General features: G+C 40.4%; 1 protein-coding gene across 12 annotated transcripts in view; it reads right to left on the bottom strand.

The window, feature by feature from the left end:
* The window catches only part of LOC140197598 (microtubule-associated serine/threonine-protein kinase 4-like), a 437,605-nt gene that overhangs the window by 85,190 nt on the left and 333,253 nt on the right, over window positions 1-19,162 (bottom strand). For 6 of the 12 annotated variants that reach the window (XM_072257798.1, XM_072257805.1, XM_072257802.1 and 3 more), the window contains 4 exons: window positions 8,735-8,807; window positions 8,249-8,269; window positions 3,777-3,855; window positions 2,883-3,040 (listed from right to left, as the gene is read on the bottom strand). In XM_072257798.1, the coding sequence (XP_072113899.1) occupies window positions 2,883-3,040; window positions 3,777-3,855; window positions 8,249-8,269; window positions 8,735-8,807 (331 nt within the window). The remainder of the gene's footprint in view (window positions 1-2,882; window positions 3,041-3,776; window positions 3,856-8,248; window positions 8,270-8,734; window positions 8,808-19,162) is intronic. The other 6 variants (XM_072257801.1, XM_072257804.1, XM_072257810.1 and 3 more) reach the window with 3 other exon arrangements.

Genomic DNA, 19,162 nt, shown 5'->3' with positions numbered 1-19,162 from the left:
TGGGTATGGAGCCTGAAGATATGTTTGTTTTCTTTTAGAGCAGGGATTTGCAATCTTTTTTATGCCATAGACCCCTACTGTTAAATGAAGGGTCTGTGGATCCCAGGTTGGGAACCCCTGCATTAAAGGAATCACAGGTTCTTAACTTCCAAGACCCATATGATCCCTGAGTTAGTTTCCCTACCAATAAAAAGTAAATAACATGATGCAACTTGCTGCAGTGCATCGGAAAGCTCGACAGCGTCAATAATGAGGCCAGTAGAAGTCACAAAGTGCTTCATCAGACCTCACACCAGTTTGAAGTCAAAGTGTCAGTGAGCATTAATTACTTAACAGCTGCTTCAATTACTTGACAGGTTCCTAAGATTGTCATAGCCAGGGGTGGTAGTGGGGATAAGCTCCCTTTCTGGGGAAAGTGCTCCAAATGGCATGGAACTCTAACAGCCTCTAATTCTTGGTGTCACGTGTGGCTTAGCTACTAGGCCCGACAGAACTGTTTCTACTGACAAGAGAAGTGGCAAAGGCGGACTACTGGCACCAAAAAACCAGTTGCTTCGGGCAGGTCAGGCTTGTCAGCCTTGGACAGCAGCCCGCCTAGGAGAAGGAAAACTCTGATTTTAAACCTCCGCTGCCTTGCGGCCACACCCACCAGAGGAAAAGGCTTCAGGAGTAAACCCCAAATATTAAAACCGGAGCCAGGGACCCTAAGGCAGCTTGATGTTGTTTACAACTTCACTCTGGCAACCTCTGCAACAACACTGGTGCCAAGCTGCATTAGTGCTTGCCCTTCCCTTGCTCTACATTAGTGATGTGGATAGGGGGGAACCCGCTGCATGGGCAACAGCCGGTTCTTCAAATCTTCCCGCCCAGGTTTGCGCCCTGGAGAGGACACAGTCCACCAGAGTCGCAAACCCACGATCCCCTAGGATTGACGGCTGCCAACTACTGCCAACACAAAGAGAAAGCTTTCATTGGATTTTATTTTAAAATCCGGTCCGAGGATTTTGCATACAATTCTAATAAATCTAGAAGTTTCACACTGAACTGGTGTTATAGTCGAGACTCTTCCAGATTTAAAACCAGGTCATAGATTCCATTTCCAGCCACCTGGGAGAGCAAAGAGTGATGACCAACAACTCAAAGAATAATACACAGGGATGGCAGTGAACGCAGCTCTGGTTCTTTTTCAGCAGTCAGCCTTCTGACAAACCCAATTAACAAAAATACTCCCAATGCCACGAGTGGCAGCAGTGTCATTATGAATGCAATAGAATAGTACTGAAAGCACTGAGTACGGATATAAAGACTGAAAAGGCCTTGAAAGGTTTATTGTTGTAAATTTTGTTTTATTATGGATAAACTTTATTTTATTTAAATAAAAAAAAAATCAACATAAATACTGCCAGTGCTGGAAATCTGGAAACAAATCTGAAAATAATGGAAAGATTTAATAGGTCAGGCAGAAATTGTGGCAAATGCAACAGAATTATTGGCTTAAACTGATGACCTTTCATCACCCGTCTAAGTTATCTGTTCAGGGCTTAAAAGGTTTATGATTGCCTGAGGAAGAATTTGAGGTTAATGAACAGAAATCTGCAATTTCAAAAGAAGCACATTTAAATTTATGAACCAAGAGCTTCCGAGGATGTCAGAATCTATATTTAATGATGATTAAACTATTTCAACAGAAATAAGTGCACGTCTGTTCCTGATTATTGCAATTCAAGTCCAGGAAAGCTTGAATTTTTCTTATTCCCATGCTTCAGCCTCAGTACAGGTATACAATTCCCATTTTAAAGGTCATTAAATAAGTGCATCATTAGAAAAACAAGGTGGAAATTTAGACCAAGCAATGCAATATAAGAGCTGTGCTATGCTTCCAGTAATGAAACACATAAAGCCAGGGTCAGAATGGATTATGTAGTGCAGAATGGATATGTGCTTGGTAAGAACATAGTCCAATTGCTTTTCCTTTCATAGATGTAGCCCTTGCCGATTCCTCCTGGACTGGTTCAATTTTTGGGGGCTCTTTTCTATTCAATGCTAAATATTTGTCTCTGGACTCATTTTGGTGACCTCTTCAGGTTCCGCTGTCCTAAGAGAGTCATATAGCATCGAAACAAACCTTTTCAGCCCTCTGTATCTACATCATCCATCAAATGCCTATCTATACTAATCCCATGATGCACTTGGTAGAATGTGTTCCATGTTTCGATAATTCAAGTACACATCCTGTGTTTTTTTTTAATTGTATGTGATTACTCATTCTTAGTATAACATTTATAAATAATGCACCAACTCTCCCAATGATTCTACACAATCATCAAATGAGTCATTAAGAATCAGAAAACTTCTGTGGGGATCGACAAGAAGAGAATTGCACCTTTAATGCTGTTAGGTACACAGGAGTTACCACTGATTGCAGGCCACGGCTGAACACTGACCACTTTATTGAAATATTACGACGATATTGGACATTCAAGTGATCACAGCTTGGGGAAGTGGGAGGGAAAGGAAAGAGCAATATTTCTTCAGCATCATGCAGAAAAACACACCAAATATAAACATGCATGTTCTTAAAATTGAATTTACAAAGATTTGTGTTATTTTGCTATAACTATTTCTTTTTAGGCCACTACACGGAAACAGCTTAAAAGATCAGAGATAATTTTTAAAAAATTGTTTTCAAATATAATTTTCATCAGTGAATTATTTATTCTGTATCATATAAAGTGTGCTAAGCTTATGAAAGAATTGGGATTATAGTCGATCCTAGTCGCACAGTAAAAATCAAATCAGGAATAAAATAAACATTTATTTCCTCATTCTCGGTCCCATTACACTTTTATTTGTACCACCAGGGGAAGTTGAAGAGTACAAACCTCAGGCTCCTGGAACGTGGTCGCATTGAAACAGGCCTGCGTCTCTCCTCGTTCGAGATGGCATCGGTACTGCAGAAATGCTTGGAAAGGAAGTGCAGCTCATCCGGAGTCGGCTGGTACGGCAACTGATGCAACTTTTCCTGAGATGAGCAGGATGACTAGAAAATTAAAAGGGAGAACACCACGACTTAAATTTTTTAGATTTTCCTGGATTTGGTCAAAAAGTGTCAGTGAAAAGAAAAGAAAACTAATTAGAAAATCATATCAATATGAGTTTTAAGACCTAGTCAGCTCAATTTCTACAAATTAATCAAAAAATCACAAATGCTATTACAGACTCAACTTTATGTTATCTCATGGAGGAGGATCAGATATTTAATTCTCAGGTCAAGTGCATTAATAAGGTAGAGAATATAGTATTCATTTTTTGGAATGCTCCATTTAAAACTTAAAATTCTACAGCATTAACTACTTTGCCTTTCTATCCTCCTGTGTGGATTACAAATCATCCTCACAGATTAGATAGTTATCTTTACAGCTTCAAAGTATTTTTGAAACATATCCACAAGCTTTACTAATTTAACAAGGCCTTCCTCTGACGGTTGGTCATATTTCACATCTTCCAACTCCAAATCAATTTCAAAACAGATTCATAGAAGGTTTTGTTTAAACTTATTAAACAGTGATTCCAAAAATAAGAGCCCTGCAACCATCTCCAGAGCAACTTGCAGGATTGTCCAATTTCTATTCCATGGTTCAGTTAACTACTGAAGTACAGAATCCATAGCATCTGTAAACTCATCAGTGCAAAGGACCCAAGAGGATGCTTTGCAGTTTATTGTTGCTTCAGATTTAAGACAGTTTACTAGGTCAAGTTGGAAAAAAAAAACCTACCGACACAGTAGAACTTGGAGTATTTGTCCCATAGCCAGATGAAGGAAGGGAAGCCAAAGACCATCGACGCCCGTCACTCCTGAAATCATTTATTAAATTATGCGGCAAAGTTGGTACTACAATTATCTGAATGTGAACATCCACAAATTAATGTCAATGGTTTCAACCTGCCTTTTATTACATTTTCTTTTGCATGAAAAATTAATTGACTGACAACTATAGTGGAGATAGAAGCTGTTTGGTTCACATTCAAGATCCAGCATCTGGAGCTGCAAGGGCAAGTTACTGAGACCACAAAGGAACATGCTAATGTAGTCATAGAAAATTCAGAATGAGGTACTTACTGATTGAATTTTTCTGCAAAATTTAAGCAATAGGTTCTTTATTCTAAAATTGATTAACCTGAAAAGTGGATTAGTTATTCTAAAATTGGACGCCAAATTCTTACTAAAAGACCAGAAATTTTGAAATTTTAAAGCTAGATCCTGGCCTAGACCTTGCCGAGAAATTAACTATGTCTGTCAAACTTAAAAGCACTGCAGATGCTGGAGATCCAAAATAAAGTACACCATGTTGGAAAAGCTCTGTAGGGCAGACAGCACCTGTTGGGCATCAAGTTAGCAGAGTGGTTAGCGTGAAGGTACTCTGGCACCAGACGTTCCAAGGTTCAGAGTTCAATTCCAGCCCCTTCTGCAAGGAGTCTATATGTCTTCCCCGTGGAATGCGTGGATTTGCCCAGGTGCTCTGGTTTCCTCCCACAGGTTAGCTGGCCTTTGTGAATTGTCCCATGATTAGGTTGGGACGATTTGAGTTTGTCTGCCCTGTGCCGCTAAATAAATAAATAAATTCAGGGCAAAGACCCCTCACTTGAACTGAGAAGGACAGGAAGCAAGTTAGTATCAAATTGTGGGAAGAAGTGGACAGGACATGAAATATTTTTCAAAGTTAAAGTATTGTCACAAGCACAAGTACATGTATGTACAAGTGAAATAAAAAAAAACTTTTTTGTAACAGCATCCCATGCACAAGACATTATACTGAGGTCAGGGTTATGCTGGGGAAAAAGATACCAAGGAGGTCAGAGTATCACTCTGCTGGAGGACCTCAAAAGGCCAAGCAGTGTCAGTGGGAGGAAAGGAGTTGTCGACTTTTCAGGTCGAAACCCAGCAGGCTGTTTGTTGCCCCAGATCCCAGCATCTGCGATCTCTTGTGCGAGTCCTCTGTCTGATTGATGAGTTAATGGGGACATTTAGGAGAGAACAACATTCCTATTGATGAAAGCTCAGAAAGGAGGGCTGTTATAGAGAAAGAACACAAAGATATGTGAGTGCTACATAAAAAAAAAGATAAACCGGGCTGCTGAACATGCTGAGCGGCTCAGTCTGTGTTATCGGAGAGAAAATCCGAGCTGGCACTGTGAGTGGACACACATGGTACGTTCTGATGCAGTTGTCTTACGTGAGAGAATTGCAGGTTGCAGTGTGCTTAGATAGAAAATGAGGACCGGTTCCTTTCATAACTCTATTCTGCTCTTTCTCTGCCATGAACCACTCCACGTTATGTCACTTCCCCTTGCACCCATGGGGGATGCTGCAGCTGTTCTTCCCTCGCTTCCCATCCCACCATCCAGAGACCAAAACAGTCCCTCCACTGGAGTTGGTACCTCGCTGACATTTCTTCCAGTCTGGCAAGCTACACTCAGTGTGAACAATGCAGTTGCCTTCATACTGGGGAAAACAAACACTGTGCTCAGTCCACAGAGAAGTTCCTACTCCCACTTATGGTTGTAACAGCATAGAACCAAGCCCTTCAGCCCACTGCATCCATGCTGACCATCATACTTGTCTATAATAATCCCGGTTGTCTCATATGTTTCTCACCAAATGTTTCTGAATGTTGGTCCTATTTCTGCCTCCACAATATATCCTAGCAGCCCATTCCAGATGGCAACTACTCTGTGTGTGAAATATTTACCCCTCAGATCCCCTTCACCCCTCCATACTCTCACTTTAAACCTAGTTTAGATACTGCTATAAAGTATAGATAGAACATATACCCGTCTATCTAATCTATACTTCTCATAACCATAGTATACTCTGGCTACCTATCTTATCTATGACTTGCCAACTTAATTACATCTTTCCTGTAGGGAGGTGACAGAACTACACACAGTATTCCGAGTGTAGCCTAATGAAAATGTAACATGACGTCCCAGACTCTTGTACTCAATGTCTCAGAACGCAGGTGTGCCACGTGCCTGGCTGTGCTGTCACCTTGAGGGCAATGATGGACTTGTACCCCAAGGCCCTGCCATTCACTCTGCATGCCCAGGTTCAACTTCCCAAAATGCATCACTCTGTGCTTGAAGAAGCTAAAGCCCATCTGCCATTCCCTTGCCCACTTAATATCCTGCTGTAACCTTGGACATTACCTTCACTGCCTGACATATCATCAACTTTGGTATCACCTGCAAACTCACTAACCATTCTAACCCACCTGTCTATGACCTCCTGCACTCCTGCAATGAAACTGAATGTGAAATTGAGCAACAGCACCCCTCACCTTCTATTTGGGCACATGCAGCCTTCTGGACTCAATATGGAATTCTACTCCTTTAGGTAACCTGTTTTTCCTCTCTCTCTCTCTCTGTATCAGAATGGGTCAGGTTATCAATCTGTGATGTCAGCTCAGATTTTCTCCATTTGCACAGCCTAACCTGCTGAGTATGTCGCGCAGCTCCGCATGTTGAAACAACTTATCTGTATTCGCTCTCTAAGCATCCTCATTTCATAGCTGATATGATAAAAAGGATGACGCTCTTTCTCCCAGCTGTCCCAATTCATCCCATCCCCTCGACCAGATAACCTTGTTTACAGCTTATCCTCAGGGGAATATCTGATCTTGCTCTGGTAGAAATAGTCCCATCCCTAGCTTGATAACAACCTGTTTTCTCTCCTTCCTAGCTTTGAACTTAAACATTAATTGTTTCTCTTTCCACAGATGCTGCCTGATTTGCTGAGTGCTCCCAGAACTTTACTCTTGCAACTAAACTTGTCATTAGTCAAACTTTCTTTGCATAACTTGATACTTGGAACCATGAGAATTAAGTGAGAGTTGAAACTCTTCTTCCAAATGAGTTAGGCTGATTCAACAGGGAATCAATAAGGGTATCCTCTTCACCAATCAGACTGAAGGAATGTGCACTAAATGGATTGAAAAGGCTCTGCTCCATGCTGAATTGGGTATAGTGAGGGAAAGAAGATTGAGTTAATCAAGAACAATTTAAAATTAAAAACATTCAGTAACTTTAAAAACAAATGAAAGCTGAAGGAATGAACTTCGCGCTTGTAATAATTGATTTCCAATGCCAAAGAGGCACACTGCAGCAATTAACATTCATCATGTTAGTAACTTGTTATAACTATGGCTTTCTTGTTACCATGCAAATAAAGCAACACCGTGTCATTAAGTGCACCTGAAAAGGCAAGCCAAGCAGTGAACGGCTGTTGCTGCAAAGGTAAAGTCAAAATGGCACAACTCCTTTCTAGTTTTTAACATATTCGCCCCAAACCACTCAGCTGCCTCATGCCTGAGGCTGCTGTGTTCTGCACTAAAGATGAGTACCATTATCCTAGTTGTTATTCTAAGAACAAAATCTGGCTCTAGGTTTTTACACTGCATGGGCAATTAGTGGAAAGAAATTCTATACTGGGTGATCAGAGAGCAAACGCAAAGCACCACCTGGCTCCCAAGCAGGTGGTGGAAGTGTTCAAATCTCAGAGCGAACTCATCACTCCACAACAGCAGCTGCAGGCAGGTCAGCCAGGCTGGGTTAGAGACTGCACGAGAAACTGAAACTTTGGGTCAAAACATGACTGGTGTGTGGAACAGCAAGAAGAATAAAATGGGAAAATGGACAAGAATAAGTCTGCTAGCAGAAAGACTGATAAAATTTATATTTGAAAAGCTGGCCAGGAAAATTATCCAAAGAACTAGCTTTTCTTTATTCACATTCTGTGTAAATTACTTTATTCTCAAATTTTATTTCATGTCTCCTTCTTCACCTAATCCCAGCAGGGGTTTAAACTGCTCCCCTACCTGCAATGAATGCAGGTACCTGCTTCATACATACACATTTCCAGAGGGAGAAATGACAATTCATCAACAGGAGCACAGCATTGCTCCACTAACGATAAACCTTCTCTTGACACTGGTGGTTAGATCTCAAGTTGACCAAGTGCAACTTAAATTCTGGAATGATAACTACCTATTTTGTATAGTTTGGTATTAAAAAATAAGCTTCCTCTCCCAAAATCTACTCAGTCCAAAATGAAAGATACAGATGTTACGATTCACAGCCAAGGCAAAACATACAAAAGACGAAAGTTATGACAAAGCAGACATAAATTGCTTTGGTAAGTAAGTGATACAAACATTTTCAGGGAAAAAAAATCACCCCCATGCCAGATTACCTGTCCGTTCTGTGGCCATGACTGATGGATATCATCGGGCAGTTTAGAGGCAGGAAAGAAAACAAAGGCAAGATGCATATTTTTAAGACATTTCAATTTATTTTGGCAGGACGAGTGACAAAGGCAGAATAACTTCTAAGCCAAAAACTACTTTCAGGTTACCAGACCCAACTTGAAAACTACTTTCTGGTTACCGAAATCCTTCACCAATAAGATACAACTTGAGTTCACCTCTTATAAAAATTGGTAGCTGCAGTGGTCAGTCAATTTCTGCTTTCTTAACCAAAAATATTCCACACTGCTTTCTGGTATCTGGTCAAATTGTGTACATCTTACCTGGGAAAGCTAACATGAATAACCTAATAAAACATCCAAAAAGTTTGCATCTAATACACTTCTTTCAAATACTGAGGTAAATGATGTACGGTAAGTACTGCACTAATTTCTCAAATACAGCCTCCAAGCTAAGATTTGGTAGTTACTCACCTTCGAGTGAACGAAAAATGAGCAGAGGCACTGGGAGAGAAATTTCTTGGGCTGTCTTGAGGGCTGTTTCCTGCTAAAGAGATTAACGCCTTTTCACCAATGTTTATAACAACAAAAACCAATTAAAACATGAAATTGATTCAGAGACACTTGCTTTCATTTTGCATTTAATAAGGATTTTAAAAGTAACATTATATAGGCTATCCCTTGGTTAAGAACACCTGACTTATAGACTTTTCAACATACAAGTGAGCTCCAAAGATATTAATCAATTAAAAAATCCAATATACTGTTTACATTTATTTGAATGAATGACAGAACTAGCTTTTCCTCTCTTATTTCTACTTATTTATTTACTGAGATACAGCGCAGAATAGGCCCTCCAAGTCAAAGCCCCTGAATTAACCCTATTCCAATCACAGGACAATTTACAATGACCAATTACCTTACCAGCCGGTACGTCTTTGGACTGTGGGAGGAAACCTGAGCACCCAGAGGAAGCCCACTTGCTCAAGGGGAGAATGTACAAACTCCTTACAGACAACGTCAAGAGTTCAGCTGGGTTGCTGGTACAATAAAGCGCTGTGCTAGCCACTACACTACCATGCCGCCTAGTAATTGGTGTTTTTCTCTCTCCACGTCCCCCACATCAGTCTTGTGTGTTTTTGATGCCATTCATTAAAATACTGTGGTGGTATAGTTACATATCTGGTAATTTTTACATATCTTCTGACCTTCAGACAAAATAAACTTATTTAGACGATTTAAAACAGAACCTGTTGGCCACCTCTGGATGGTCTGAAACAGGAATTACCATAACATGTCAGGAAGAAGTCAGCTCTAGCTCATTTGGTGGTAATCACTCCAGAGAGGTAGACGGTTCAAGCCCCAATCCTGAAACTCAGGCACAACATGCCCCACCACAGTACCGAGAGGATGTTCCACTATTGGAAGTAGACGTAACATCATCCAAGGCCTTACAGGCTCTCTCAGATAAACACAAAAGATAAATAGCACAATTTCTAATAAGAATGGAGAGTCATCTCTAATAAGATGACTCATTGGAGAGGCCAGTTTTTCTTTTCCATATTCAAGGATCCGGGCATCACTGGCAAGATTAACATTTACTTCCCATCCCCAATAACCCTTGAGAAGGTAATGCCAAGTGGCCATCCCCAGCTGCTGCAGTTCTTCTGGTGACTGTATTCCCAAAATGGGTAGGGAGCTCCAGGATTTAAATCAAGCCATAGGATTCCTAGTCAAGATGGTGTGCAACTTATTGGGGAACTTGAAAGTGCTGGAGTTTCTATGTTCCTGCTGCACTGGAAGCAATGGTCAGTGTCAGAAGGAGTTTGCCACGCCACTGTTTCTTCAGAAAAACAGTGACTACATTTCAAATGTACTTCAGTGGCTCTTTTTAGGCAAGGATGTGAAAGATTCGAAAAAATGTAAATCTTACTTTTAAAGACTGAAATATTTTGCCACACAATTTTATCACAATGCATCTAAGAGAATACCAAAGTGATGTTAGTGCATTTACACAGTTGATTGAAACATTTATTAAGAGATATACTTGAAGAAACTATGTCAGAGTTCAGTTGGGTCAGCCAATACATGTGTACATTTCTTTATCACTTTCCATTTATTTTTTCTCTCTCTCCTGAAAGCTTGTGGATGTTTTCCATATTCAATGCATGCACACTGCTGGCCATCTTCCAAGCCTTTCCATTGTGTCGAAAGTCATACATGTGCCAACTTTGTGATGTGGAAACTTTGAGGCTCGGGAATACAGCTGGTGGAAAGCATTTGGGAGGACTGGGTACATGAAAACACTCATTTATCCAGTAAACGCTGCCAACCTAGATTAGTTTACCAGTTAGAGACATGAAGTTTCAGCAACAATTTCTCACCTCTCTTTTGAACTGCAGTCTGATGGGCAATTTTACAAACCCATACAACAAGGTAATTTTAATGCACCTTATAGCAATTTGCGTGTTTCATTATCCTTAGATAACTTGATGTCAATATGTTATGAGACCAATTTGCCTTGAAAATGAAAATGAAGAAAATTTCAGCGGCTGGAATTTTGAAATAAAAGTAGAAAATTCTAGAGACCCCCAGCAGGTTAGACAGCATTTTTTGAACGAGAAACAGTTAACATTTCAGATTCAAAAGCCTTCCTTTGACAACTGGTCATGGACCTGAAACATTAACTAGGTTTCTCTTTCCATGGATATATTTCTAGCATTTTCTGTTTCAATTTCTGCCTTCTCAGTTGTCGATTCTAATAGCATTACAGTGGGAGGAGGGTGAGTTGAGTGAAGTTTGCACTGTTTCATTGTGCTCAATTTAACTTCAAGAGATTTCAATGCAATTGAAGGGATTCTGTTCAACAGTGTCACTAGTTTCGTACCTATTCAGATAGGAATACAGTAAAATTATGTTCAAGGCTGATACATTAACGTGACTGATTGGTGAGACTCAATCTGGTTCAAAGAGATGTGCAAACACGAGGAAATCTGCAGATGCTGGAATTTCAAGCAACTCACATAAAAATTGCTGGTGAACGCAGCAGGTCAGGCAGCATCTCTAGGAAGAGGTACAGTTGACATTTCGGGCCGAGACTCTTCGTCAGGACTAACCGGTTAGTCCTGACGAAGGGTCTCGGCCCAAAACGTTGACTGTACCTCTTCCTAGAGATGCTGCCTGGCCTGCTGCGTTCACCAGCAACTTTTATGTGTGTTGCTCAAAGAGATGTGTACCAGTCACTGAGTAAATGTTATCCATTGAAGCTAACAAAAGGGGCTGGAGGATAGTATAGGGGTGAGGTCAGAGGTTACTTTATTTTTGTACAGAGTCCATAGAACATACTGCCAAGGGTGGTGGTAAAGGCAGAAACATTAGGGCCATTTTAGAAAATCTCATATAGGCATATGGATGATAGGAAAATGAAGGGCAATGTAAGAGGCAAGGATAAATTTGATCTTGAGTAGGTTATAAGGTCTGCACAACCTTGTGGGTTGAAGAGCTTGTACTGTGTTGTAGTATTCTCTGTTCCATGCAAGTTTTCTCAGATAAAGTCTTATCACTGTTTCTCTGATAAGTACTGTCCTGGCAAACAGTTTGCCTTTGGCAGGTTCTAGCTCGATATACATAGCTTTGGTTCTTACCACATGTGGTTATGTAAGTGTGTAGGTAGGAGATTTTGCATTAAATCAGCTAAGCACAATGTACTTATCTGGATGTCTTAATAATTCAGAGTCTTAAATTTGATGGTGGGTTGCCAAGAACAATGTAATTTAAATAAAAACTAAACACAGCTCACTATTGCTGCCAAATCAGACAATTTTCCTTCAACTTTTCCATCTGAAGGTATTTTATCTCTCTTTCAGTCTTATGTAATTGTAGATTACAATAACATAAGATTGATAAAAATATAAAATATTGTTGGGTGATTCACAGAAGTCAGACAAAACTGACAAAAAATTGAAAGAAAATGGCTATTAGGAAGAGTGACTCAAGAGCTTAGCTTGACTTGGCTTTAAGGCAGGATTTAAAAGCATGAAAGAAAGGTAGAGGGTCAAAGTTGTTGCAGCAGGCAATTCTAGACTGTTGAAGGTATTGGTATGGATTACGTGACAGAGAGGCAGAATGTACCAGATTTGATGGAATGAAGAGTCCTCAAACTGTATTGGGCTGAAGATGACTAGGCACAGGAAGAGAAAGCCCACAAAGGGATCTGAAGACGAGAATGAAAATGCCAGAGGATTGGGAAGTAGCAACACTAACTGCTGGATAAGTGAGCATGAGATAGAGATGGCAGAACTTTGGATATTCTCAAAGATAAAGAATTGGTGGAAGCTAAGAGGCTAGCCTCAGAGAGCTTTAAAAGGAACGAGTTAAAAAAAGGAACAAAGAAGGTTGAGAGGAGATCTGATGGAGGTGGATAATATAGTGAATACCTTAAGTTAAAAGGAATCATTTCCATTAAGATTCAACGTTGCTTAATGTCATTTCCAGTACATAATTATAAAGGAGAATGAAATAATTGTTACGCTGGACCTGATGTAGCACAAAAGAAAAAGAACACAATAATAAAAAGACAAAAAGTACAATAAATACACATGAGAGCTTACAAGCATAGATTGCATATAAAGTGACGCTAGATACAGGTGTGTTAGTGAATCATTCAAGAACCAGGAGAGAGATTTAAAATTGTGGGCACAGAATACAAGGGAGGCAGCAAGGAAAGTAGAATCTGGTTGGGATCTGCAAAGGTAATGCATGCAGAATGAATCAAAGTCTTCAAAAGGGAATTAGATAGGCACTTGAGAGAGGATAATTTGCAGTAATGAAATTACTTGGATAGCTTGACTCACAGGTGGCAGAGTCTTGAAGGGCCAAATGGCCTCCTTGGCTGGGTTACAATTCCTTGATTCTGAAGAGCATGGTATGATAATATTACATGCAGGTATTCTTTGTGATGGGTTTGGAAGATCAAACAGATTCTGTGTTGCATGTGAACAAGAAGAGGACATTTTAAACATTTCAATCAAAACATTCAGATGTCTTTACTGAAAGAAAAACAGGCCAAATATCTGCAGCCACGACCTAAAATTTACTCTTTTAGACTTTGCTCGCAACCTGCACCCACTCTGAGTCAATATATCTTTCTTGACGTACTGACTGGGGCGCAGGACAAAATTGGTGCAACTGAACAGAGTGATAATAATAATTATCGTGAAGTGAAATTGCTGGTTTGGTGTGCATCTTCAATTGTTAAGTATTTGAGGGCCAATTTAACCACTATAATAAGCAAAGATGAAAGCAACAATTACTTCATAGATCAATAAACACACAGCCACTGCTGTTTTGGTTGGCAGGAGTAATCCAATTAAACCAGCTTCTATAGCAACTTCAAGCCCACCAAAAAAACGAATCCTTGCTGGCAAAGAAAATATTTTTACTTTGATGATTTGTCTTCCCCATCCTTTGTAGCTGAAAGCAAGCCAATCCATGTAGAAATCAACTAGACTTATTATTTTCAAATAATATAAACTGATTCTGATTAAATCAGCTCATTTCACATGCTTTGTTTCATTTATTTAGACATACCGGCCCAACAAGCAACGCCACCCAGCAACCCACCTACTTAACACTAGCTTAATCAAAGGAGAATTTAGAATGACCAATTAACCTACTAACCAGTACGTCTTTGGACTGAGAGGAGACCGTAGCACCGGGAGGAAATGCAGAAGGTCGGGGGGAGAAGGTACAAACTCCTTTCAGCCGGTAAAATCCGAACTCCGATATACTAAACTGTAATAACACCGTGCTAGCCACTACACTACCATGGGGCCCTTGTCAGAATTTTTAAAAAGGCATCTGCATGGAATCTTTCAACTTTGACTGTGCTGCTGTAGCAATTTTGCCTACCAGACATCATATTCCCTTAAAATCCCAGGGTACGCCATTAATGGCAGACATCCCACCTCTCCTGCAAGTTCCGGGAATCTCCCACATATTAATAGAGGCTCCCTGATGCCCGCAAATTATATATAATATCCTGGAAATCAATTTTTTTGAGAGCGAGCGAGAAAGCGCGTGAGAGTGAGAGAGCGTGAGAGAGAGCAAGTGCGAGAGCGACGAGAGAGAGAGAGCGCAAGAGCGACCAAGAGAGTGTGAGAGAGCAAGACAGTGCACTAGAGAGCGAGCGCAAGAGTGACTATGAGAGAGAGTGAAAGAGAGCAAGAGCATGAGAGAGCATGAGAGAACGAGCGTGAGAGAGAGTGCGAGAGCGTTCCAAAAAAAAACGTACATCACCCCAGACTACCCTAAAGTGTACCCCTGCCTAATAGAGGTAAAAAAATAATGACAGTGTTGCTCGCTGCACTGTTTGCAACGGTGACTTTTCTATTGCCCTTGTTGTGTTAAGACTGTAAAAGATATGTTGAGGTGAGTTTAACAGGTGTCATTTGTTCATTAGAATAGGTAACATTATTTAAACTAGCTGGGTAGCTGCTAAGGAGCTACTCTATTGCAGACATCCCACCTCTCGCGGAAGTTCCGGGAGTCTCCCGCAAATTGATGGTGCTGCCTCCCTGAAATGAGTTTTTGCAGGGTGGAATGTCTGTGATGGTGATTGGTGAGAAAGAAGCTGGTCTAGCCAGATTGTGTAGCTGAAAGGTTAATTGCTTCACTTGTCACAACAAGGCTCTCCTCAGTGAAAAAGCCTTGACAATGCAACGAGTTCACACTAGTGAAGTGGGGGCAGAAAAAGCCCATATTTAAGCAGTGGAGGCTACCTCAGTAAATATATTTAAGACAAGGCTGGACAGATTTTTGCACACTGGGGGAATTAAGGGTTATGGAGAAAAGGCAGGTAGGTGGAGATGAGTCCATGGCCAGATCAGCCATGATCTTATTGAATGGTGGATCAGGCTCAACAGGCCAGATGGTCTACTCCTGCTCCTATTTCTTATGTTCTTTAAATAGCTAAATAAGACTCCAACAACCAGTTAGGTCTTGCCACCTCAGTTAATGACTAAGTGCATTGAATGTATCTGTCAGAAACCTCCAAAAGGCATAATTTTTGTTAAATTAGAAAGCTTTTAGAAATACTTATAAACTTCAATACACCACTGTTTTTTAATTAAAAAAGTATCTCTGCTTTGCAGTCAGTCAACACTACTGAAAACAATGGAGAGGCAATCCACTGACCTGTCTAACCTGGTACCAAGTCACTCAAGAGGATTGCTCACTACAACTGGTGGATGACCTGTGCAAGCTTGGACGCCGTGTCCAGTGCCAGAGCAGTCAGTAAAGCTGTCAGAAATAGCTCGTCATAAGCATGTTTCCCTATGGTTGCTGACTGTACCGAGGGAAAATATTGGCAGGCTGCAGCCAGTATTTCCCCACACAATCTGGGCCAGTTAACTTCCTTCCTCATCGTAATCAGTTTCTCCTCACACAATCTGCAAATATCTATAACCTAGCTTTTCAAGGATAAAATTAATCCTGTAGGGATAACTTAGGGTATATAAAATTAAAGCAGCTGTCACAAGAAAATATCAGAAGTGTAAGGAATGCAGAGCATGCTAAACGGCAAAAATAACCATCTAAGATGGGTCTGGTTTGAAGAAGATGAGCTATTTCTTAAATTTATTCTTGGAATTCATACGTATGCCGATGGCAATCTTGGAAATGTCTTTCACTGGGCATACTTCACATTCAGCCAAACGAAGGAAGAATTGTCTATTGTATGCATCAGTTACTAAAACAGCATTTTCGATATAATTTGGCATAATTTGACATGAACTGCATCTTCCATTCTGATTACGAAGCACCTTACTGGCAGTGGTTTAAATAATGACTCAAGAGATGCATCGTGTTCTGCTTACAGACAAAGAAAACTGCTCAGTGCCATTCTTTTCACCTTACAAATATCAGATAGAGCAAATTTGGGGAAACTTTCCATGACCCATGTCAGCTGAACAGCACTGAGCAGATATGCCTGCCACTTAACATAAAGTTCATCAGTAAATACAACCAAAGGAATTTACTCTTAAGAAATGTAGATTGACGAGAAGATTGGTAAAGATGTGCCAGAAAAATTGAAGGAACTTTTATTTAGAAATATTTAATTTACTGACAGCATTTAAATGACTACTTAACTTATTAGTGTTTGTTTATGCTGAAAATTAAGGAAAAAAATATAAATCTTGAAGTTAACTATTTCATTTCAGACAAAATAAATTTATCACATTATTTGTATGGATACTTTTCAGTATTTTCCCAAAACCACAAACACTGAATAATATTTTTAAAATATAATTGTCTCCATGCCAATAAGCACCAGAGAAAATTTGCCTTGAAAAAGCAATTAAGTAAAAGGGTGCAATTCGTCTTGAGTGTTATCGCTTAATGTAGTGGGCAATATTAGTGATGGCTATATGAAGTAAAGGGGGGAACTTGGTTAAACTGCCTTGCAAAATGAAAGGCAAATCAAAAGAATTACGTAGCCCAATACTTTAAGTATGGGATCACTGACTTGGCCACACTCTAATTTATTACCATGCCTATTGAACTAAATATTGATGAGGCCTGGTGTATCCACTGGCCAAAAGAAAGAGAAAGTTATGAGAAAATGATGCCTCTGGCTCTATAGTCAAAACTATGCAAAGCAGTGAGCATGGTCGGACAGATAAACCTTGCAGAGGGTGAACACAGGCAGCAATGACAATCTAATGGCCATGTTACTGCCTACCTGCACTGCACTCTTTCGTTCTACATTCTGTTATTGATTTAACTTGTACTAGCTCAATGTACCGTTCTAATGAAATGATCTGTATGGATAGAGTGCAATACTAGTTTTTCCACAATACCTTGGTATACAGTCAGTGGCCACTTTATTAGGTACACCTTCACACCTGCTCTTCAATGCAAATATCTAATCAGCCAATCAGGTAGCAGCAACTCATTGCAATGTGGACACCATCAAGAGGTTCAGTTGTGTTCAGACCAAACCAGAATGGGGAAGAAATGTGATCTAAGTGACTGGCCGTGGAATGATTGTTGGTGCCAGACAGGGTGGTTTGAGTATCTCAGAAACAGCTGATCTCCTGTGACTTTCACGCACAACAGTCTCTAGACTTTAGAGAGAATGGTGTGAAAAGCAAAAAGCATCCAGTAAGAGGCAGTTCTGTGCGCATAAATGCCTTGTTTATGAGAGAGGTCAGAGAAGAATGGCCAGACTGGTTCAAGCCAACGGGAAAGGCCATAGTACCTGGTGCGCAGAAAAGCATCTCTGAACACACAACACATTGAACCTTGAAGTGGATGGGCTACAGCAGCAGAAGACCAAGAACATGCACTCAGTAACCACTTTATTAGATACAGGAGGTACCTAAAAGGAAAGCAGCTGTTACAAGCAACTATCAAAAGAGCAGGGAACGTAGAGTAGGCTTACGACTGTCACATACACTCAGTACAGTGGGTACATAATAAAGTGGCCAGTGAGCATATATGACAATAATAAACCAATTTACCAATGTTCTTTGCTGATGAAAGCTGTCAAGCAGATAGTAAGAAAACAAAACTCTATAATCTGGTCTTATCCTAGCTTGAGTTAGAGACTTCTTTTCAAACTGTCCTGGAGAAGAACGAATGCTGGGAGCAGATGCTGGGCTTACTTTATATCCATCACGTGGATAATAAAGACTTGAAAATTCCAGGGAATGTGCTTAGGGTAGCAACATCAAACAGAACAGACAACTGAAGGGAGCTGGTTTAAACGTCACAATGGATCGTGGAAGTCGCATTAGTGGAAATGGCAGATCCAAACTAATATAGCATTGAGTTAATTAATACAACTGAAGAAAACCAAAAGATAGGATTATATGGTCAGTGAGAAGCTGGCAAATTGCATGGTTGAATGTAAGAACCTTGTAAGTGTAAGTTCTAGTTAATAAAATGGCCAACAGCAATGCTAAATAGGTGCAAAATATTGAGAGAGAGAGAGAGAGAGAGAGAGAGAGAGAGAGAGAGAGAGAGAGTGAGTGTGTGTGTGAGAGTGAGAGAGAGAGAGAGTGTGTGTGTGTGTGTGTGTGTGTGTGTGTGTGCGCGCGCGCGCATGTACACACCAAGAAAATTAGGGCACTTCACAGCAATGTAACACCTTGTGAGGAGATTTCATGCTTTTGAATGAGGTTCTATTCAAAAAGTTCAAAAGAACAGCTAACAAGCCTGATGCATTTTGGAAACAAGTCCCGCGGACTGAAGTTAAAATAGAACCTTTTGGCTGCAATGAGCAAAAGTATGTTTGGAGAGAAAAGGGTGCAGAATTTCATGAAAAGAACACCTCTCCAACTGTTAAGCACAGGGGTGAATCAATCATGCTTTGGGCTTGTGTTTCAGCCAGTGGCACGGGGAACATTTACCGGTAGAGGGAAGAATGAATTCAATTAAATACCAGCAAATTCTGGAAGCAAACATCACACCGTCTGTAAGAAAAAAAGCCGAAGATGAAAAGAGGATGGCTTCTACAACAGGATAATGAACTTAAACACACCTCAAAATCCACAATGGACTACCTCGAGGTGAAAACTGAAGGTTTTGCCATGGCCCTCACAGTCCCCCGACTGAAACATCATCAAGAATCTGTGGATAGACCTCAAAAGGGCAGTGCTTGCAAGATGGCCCAAGAATCTCACAGAACAAGAAGCCTTTTGCAAGGACGAATGGGCGAAAATCCCCCAAACAAGAATGGCAAGACTCTTAGCTGGCTAAAAAAAGCGTTTACAAGCTGTGATACTTGCCAAAGGGGGTGTTACTAAGTACTGCCATGCAGGGTGCCCAAACTTTTGCTTCGAACCCTTTTCCTTTTTTGTTATTTTGAAAATGTAAAAGGTGGGAAAAAAAAGTTTTCTT

This window comes from Mobula birostris, chromosome 5 (assembly GCF_030028105.1).
Source record: "Mobula birostris isolate sMobBir1 chromosome 5, sMobBir1.hap1, whole genome shotgun sequence".
In the NCBI taxonomy this organism is placed as follows: Eukaryota; Metazoa; Chordata; class Chondrichthyes; order Myliobatiformes; family Myliobatidae; genus Mobula; species Mobula birostris.
Note: the sequence above shows the minus strand (reverse complement) of the source record. Positions and strands in the feature narration are given on the sequence as shown.